We start from the raw sequence: 6,481 nt of genomic DNA on the forward strand, positions 1-6,481 counted from the left end.
CTGCAAATGGAGAAGGCATGCAAAGGGTGCTAGGGCAAACTATATGTCCAGGATTTTAATTAGGTACACATGTTTCATTTGGCCAATGCAGAGGTTTTAAATGTTTTTGATTAGTCACCAACATTATAAAAATCAGGAGATTTCATATAAAGAAATATTTCCAACCTCTCTTAGAAATACAGAAGTTCTAGAAGTACTAGCCCTTGATTTCCCACATGACAAAAATCATCTGACATGGAGTGGCAGCTGCCCCTTCAAACAGGACTTGTAGTCTCAACACTGCCTCTGTCTCCAGGTCTCCACCTACTTCACTCAATTACCATAACTACGTGGCCTTTGAAGATGTTTGAGTCTGAGTTCCTCCACTATGAAATACAAGAATTAGATGATTCTAAGAATTGGAGACATGGGAATAATTATGAAGGTAAACTATCTATAAGGAATCACAGTGTGCATTTCCCCCAAAAAGCAACTAATTTTTGGTATATTGCTATGGGTATGAAACTTGTATGTATTATAAGATATTTATGAGGATATTGACACCATTCACACAGTGGCTCCCTAAAAGAAGATCTAAGGAAATTGTGTTTATGTGTGTATGTGTTCACACATACACACAGATATGCACAGAGTAGATACTCAGTAAATATTTCTTGAATAAAGTAATGAGAAGCTCAAGAGCATTCATCAAAACCCTAAGCAATAATAAATATTATGAACTGCTGCTGTACACCTCACAGCTTATGAACTCACTCTACTTCTCTTTTTTCTCTTATTTTCCCCCTGTTGTAGTCCAAGACTGAGAATCTAATTGAGATATAACGAAAATTTATTAATTAATTGTAAATAGAACGGGTTGATCAAGTATCAGTTAGCCTACCTGCATTAGTTTGATGTGGTCTGAGAGTGAATTCATTACTATAGTGAAACCAGAACTTCTTAGTTTGGAGATATGGATTCTGGCCCTGATTCTGCCACTAACTGTAGTTCTTTGAATAAGTCACTTGGCTCTCTGGCCAAAGTTTGATCATCCATAAAATTATATGGTCTTCAGGGCTTCTCTCTGCTTTATGATCTCTCTTTATGTGAAAAACAAAGACACATCAGAGGTAAGAGCTAGAAACTCAGAGCCAGCAATGTCTAGCAAGGAAAGACCAAGAAGAGATTTTTCCCCCAATAATTAAGGCAAGGAAGTCTCCAAACGCATGGGCAACAATCCATGGAGGGACAAGAGTGGAATGTGAACTCATTAGCAGAATGTTGAGTAAAACTCAGGGAGGAAAAGAGAGTAATAGAGAGGGAGTCCAACTGTAGACTAAGAGAATTCTAAAGAAAAGAAATTGAAAAACTGCTGCTAATTAGGTCATTTAGAAACTGAACAACTGAATGTAATTCTTGCTGAAGCAATAAGGAAACAACCATGGGATGCACGATAATAACAAGAATACATGCTAATAGACAAAACTAGGATCCCCCAAGTAACTTAACAAGTCCCATGCAAGCTAGTAGATATCAGGTGGAAAACAGCACTTGAATTTCACATAGATTTTTAAAATGTACTGAGGAAACATGTAGCAAAGGATCAGATAATATTTGCTGAATCAAATTCTGTTATTAAAAACTCTGGTATGCTTCACTATTTAAAAACTTTAATGTGGAGTCTGCTGGGAGCCCAGCTTTCCATCCTCCCCACCCACTCCACCCACACGGCTGAGGTCACACCGGCCCAGCCTCTTTTGCAACTTTCCCAAGTTTGTGCATAAAGAGAGAGGAGGAAAACTCAGAAGGAAGTGACTTGGCCTCAACAAGTTTGCTCCCAAAGCCTTTTTCCTCTGATCTAGCTGAGACTGCTGTTCTAAGAGGAGCCCCCCAGACTCAGAGAAAACCCCCCACCTGCCATCGGAGGCTGAAAAGGCTCTGGAAGCTTTTCCTGGCTCTTGTCTGTTCCAGCAACACCAGAGATTCTGAAGCCCCTCCATGAATCCTCGGAAGAAGGTGGACCTCAAGCTCATCATCATTGGAGCCCTGGGTGTTGGAAAGACCTCCCTCCTCCACCGATATGTGCATAAGACGTTTTACGAAGACTATCAGACCACACTGGGGGCCAGCATCCTCTCCAAGATTATCATACTGGATGACACAACCTTGAAGCTACAGATCTGGGACACAGGCGGCCAGGAGCGATTCCGCTCCATGGTGTCTACATTCTACAAAGGCTCTGATGGCTGTGTCCTGGCTTTTGATGTCACTGACCTGGAGTCCTTTGAAGCCCTGGAAACCTGGAGGGGTGATGTTCTGGCCAAAACCATTCCAATGCAGCAGTCCTACCCCATGGTGGTGCTCGGGAACAAGATCGATCTGGCAGACCGGCAGGTTCCGCAAGAGGTAGCCCAAGGCTGGTGTAAAGAGAAGGATATTCCCTATTTTGAAGTCAATGCCAAGAATGACATCAACGTGGTACAAGCCTTCGAGATGCTGGCCAGTCGGGCTCTGTCAAGGTATCGAAGCATCTTAGAGAGTTACCTCACAGACTCCATCAAGCTCTCACCGGAAGACCAGCCCAAGAGCAGATGCTGCTGACCGTCCGGACCCCAGCTCTGCGCGCCCACGGACAGAGCTCAGCCCCGCCGGCCGCCCGCGCTCAGACGGCAGCCAGGCTCCTAGGCCGGCAGCAGCCCTCGCCTCCGCGCGGGCTCCAGACCAGCCCCGCCTCGGGCTAAGTGCAGTAGTCAGGGCGGAACGGGGACGTCCCAGAGGAGTCACGGCCCCTCGCTGGCCCCGGCTTTCCTGCCCTGCGCCCTCCCCGGACACCTCCTGCTCTGGAAGGCGCATCCCTGCACGCAGGCGGCTGCGTCCGGAGGCAACGGGCGCCTTCCTCAGCGCGCCCACCGCACCCCACCCCCTTAGAGCCGCCGCACAGCTGTGGACCAGGGTCCCTGCAACCAGGGCCGGGGAGGCGGTCCCCCTCACCCCCTGGCAGCAGCTGTTCAGGCCTGGGACACCGTCTGTCTGTCCCCCCCAGAGCGCAGGGCAGAGGGAAGGCAGGAAGACCCCCGGGACCGCGCATGTCTCCTTGCTGGTGCTCAGGCTGCTGCCTCAGCTGGTTGTCTGCCACACGAGGTTGGCACGTGCCCTGCCCACATCCCGTAGCTCCTCAGGACCAGAAGCTCGGCTTCAGTCCCAGGCGCTCTTGTGGAGACACACTGGCCATTCCTTCAACAAGTCCTTTTGTGTATCTACTATGTGTGATGGCTTGAGGTCCAGGGACGCGTGTAACAAAGACCTTGCTCTCCTGGGTCCGACGTTCTGGAGAGGGAGGGAGGCAGTAAACCCAGAATTTAACCAGATGTTTTCAATTAGCAGGTAAGCTCTTGAACCAAGCAAGGTAACGGGAGAGAGAAGGACGGAGGGTGGGGTTAGGTGCTGTTTCAGATGTTTCAGACAAAGTAGCCCAGGAGGGCTTCCCTGGGGAAGTGACATTGGCCCAAAGGCTGGAGAATGAGAAAAGGGCTGCTGAACTGGAAGAAGAGCGTTCTGAGGACAAGTAGAAGCAAGGGCCAAGGCTCCAGATCAAGGACAAGCTTGTTTTGTTCCAGGGACAGTGAAAAGACACTGATTAACCTGAGAACTCAAAGCTGCTATTCCAGGGACAAGGTGGACCCCCTAACCCCGGGAACACGCCTTGCCTGCCGGCCACCAGAGGGCAGCAACGCGCCTCCCAGCAGAACAGGAAAGGGCGGCTCCATGGACGCTGGAAGGGCCGCCGTTTTCCTCTGCTGAGATGCTCAGAGCTCATTCTTTGGCTCCGGGCATTTTCAGTCCTTCGAGATTCGCCAGGCAGAAAGATCCCAATTTCTTAAGCCTACTGAGAGATGGGCAAAAACTGCAGCAGCAATGATTCAGGCAAGAAATCAGCATCGGTGATAAATACTGGGAAGCCGGGGAGTCTGTTCCTGCAGACGCTACAACCAGAATCTTCTGTTTCTTCTGGTGACGGGCAGCGTTTACAGAGCCCAACCTGAAGGGAGTAGGCGAGATGACCGACCACCCCCACCCCTCCAGGGTTTCCACGGCCACATCCGTGCCCACCACAGAAGTCTCCTGTCTACACAGAGGTACCCTTCCCTGACTGTTAGCGTAGGACTTCCAAGCATCACCTGACACTGAAGATTCGCCCAGAGGCAGAGGAAAGGGGAGGTGAGGGGTCAGCAAGAGTTTGGGGAACCCCTTCTGCCCACCCTGCTATCAAATGAGCGCTGCTTGTCCTGGGCCGCAGGAGCAGGCAGCCCAGCGCACAGCTCTGTCTGCGTCCTTCGTGGGGGCGGCACGCTGCGAGCCATGCAGGCTCTCCTGGGAGGCAGTGGGACTGTGGGCTGGATGCCACAGCTCATGCACTTCAATGGGCGTAGGGACCATTCTAAGAGTGCGCAACAGATAATAAATATTGTCTTTCTTAGTTTAAAAAAAAAAAAACAAAAAACTTTAATGTGAAAAATTAAAAATTTGAAAAATCTCAGAGTGATTATTTCTTTTTATAAAAGAATTCACTGCCGGTATATTTTAAACAGAAATCTTTCACCCTTAAAATTAAAAAAAAAATTGAAACATTTCCTTTTACAAAAATCTTTCATTAACAAAAATGAGGTAGAGCTCAGAATCAATGCTTTATTTAGTCTTACATTCACGTCACCTAATGCAGCGTCAGGCACAGATGGACAGTTCAGTAACTTTCAGTGAATGGATTATGTGTGGTTTTCTACTGCTGCATAACAAACCACCCCAATTTAATGGCTTAAAATGACTTTACCTTTCACAGTTCCAAAGGTTGACTAGGCTCAATGGGAAGTTCTTCTGGTGGTTTCACTTGGATTCTCTCGTGTGCTTGCAGTCAGGTAACAGCTTAGCATGGGTTCATCTGGAGGCTCAACCAGGATACTGGGTTGACATGGTCTCCCTCCCTCTCCATAGTCTCAAGTTTCTTCCTCTCTATGTAGACTCTACATGTGCTCTTTGCAGCAGGGAAACCAGACCTCTTACATGGTGGTGGCTCAGGCATCCCCAAAGTACAAAATCAGAAAACTGCCATTGTCCATTGGTTAAAACAGATCACTGGGCCAGCCCAGATTCAACGAGTAGGGGAACCACAGAAGAATATGAAGAGGAGGTGTGATTCATTGGGGCATGTTCATAGACTAGCCACCCCAGTTTGCCTTCACTTTGGGCCCTTAACTTCCAAAGAGATAGGAAACAGGTTTAGAGTTATACAGCTACAAACATAGGCCATTTTAATGAAAATGGAAGAATGACTCAGAGCCAGAACCCAGAGGATAAAACCAAGAGCAGAGGGAAACCATTCCTAAAAAGCAAAACTGTACCTTAATCAAGGACTATCCTCTGCCTTGAGTTAGAGAAATTGGGATATGCACCAGGTTGGATTTTAGAATTGCTATAAATCAGGAAATGCTCATGTCTCCCTTTTCTCCTCTTTTTGAACATGGGAGTCTGCTGAAGTGTTTCTGTCTCTTTCACCATTACATGAAAGAGATGGGTTGGGGGTGGGTGGATAATCTGCTCTTCTTCACTGGTCTCTGCACCTGAGAAAGTGCATATGAGAAGATGCCTTCGAGCAGTCACATCCATACCGGCACCTGATTTTGTTGACAATATCCTGGAATTTAAACTGATACCATATTTAGGATGAGATTTGCAGAGGTAAGCACATTTTTCATGTAGAAAGGCCATGAATCAGTAAGAGCCAGAGGATGGTACCCCGGTCTCCAAAGATGGCTCCCAATGAACCACATCTCTTTGAATTTACACCATGTGTAGACCCCTCCGTCATTGAAGCTGGGCTTTCCTGGGACTTGATTTAAATAACAGAATATGGCAGAACTGACACTATACCAGCTAGAGCCTAAGCTTTATAGACCTGGCAGCTTCCACTTTTTAGTTTTGAAAACCTTGAGTCTTCACATAAGAAGTCTGGCTTTCCTTCTGGAAAGATCACATTGACAGAAAACGTAGAGAGGCCACACGGAGAGACAGAGGAGGCCACTTAAAGTGGGAAAGAGGAGCAGCTATCCTGGCATCTCAGCCAAGCCTCCATTTAACTACAACTGCATGACAGAACTCAAGAGTGATCAGCAGAAGAATTGCCCCAATGACCCCAGGCATCCCACAGAATTATGAAAGGTAATAAAATCATTGTTTTAAGCCACCAAGGTTTTCAGTAGCTTATTAATGCAGCTATAGATAAATAAAACAGTATCCATAAATGAATATGGACAAAGTACCCTATTTAAGGGAGTTACAGTTTCACATACTAACCATAAAGTTCTTTTCTCTATTCAAGAAATATTTACTAAGCCCCTACATCAGTTAACACATCCTTCTTATGTATAAAAGAAAGATTTAGGCTTATGGAAAAACATCTTTAATTGAAAACTGGAATGTTTAGTTGAAAAAAACTTTCATCTATCAT

General features: G+C 46.7%; 1 protein-coding gene across 1 annotated transcript; it reads left to right on the forward strand.

Annotated features, from left to right (window-relative positions):
* Positions 1-1,696: 1,696 nt before the first annotated feature.
* On the forward strand, positions 1,697-3,239 carry LOC122698863 (ras-related protein Rab-7b-like). The gene has a single exon (XM_043910549.1). It carries the CDS (start codon positions 1,978-1,980, stop codon positions 2,578-2,580), a length of 603 nt encoding a protein of 200 aa, XP_043766484.1. The 5' UTR covers positions 1,697-1,977; the 3' UTR covers positions 2,581-3,239.
* The last annotated feature ends 3,242 nt before the right edge of the window (positions 3,240-6,481 follow it).

This window comes from Cervus elaphus, chromosome 8, assembly GCF_910594005.1.
Source record: "Cervus elaphus chromosome 8, mCerEla1.1, whole genome shotgun sequence".
In the NCBI taxonomy this organism is placed as follows: Eukaryota; Metazoa; Chordata; class Mammalia; order Artiodactyla; family Cervidae; genus Cervus; species Cervus elaphus.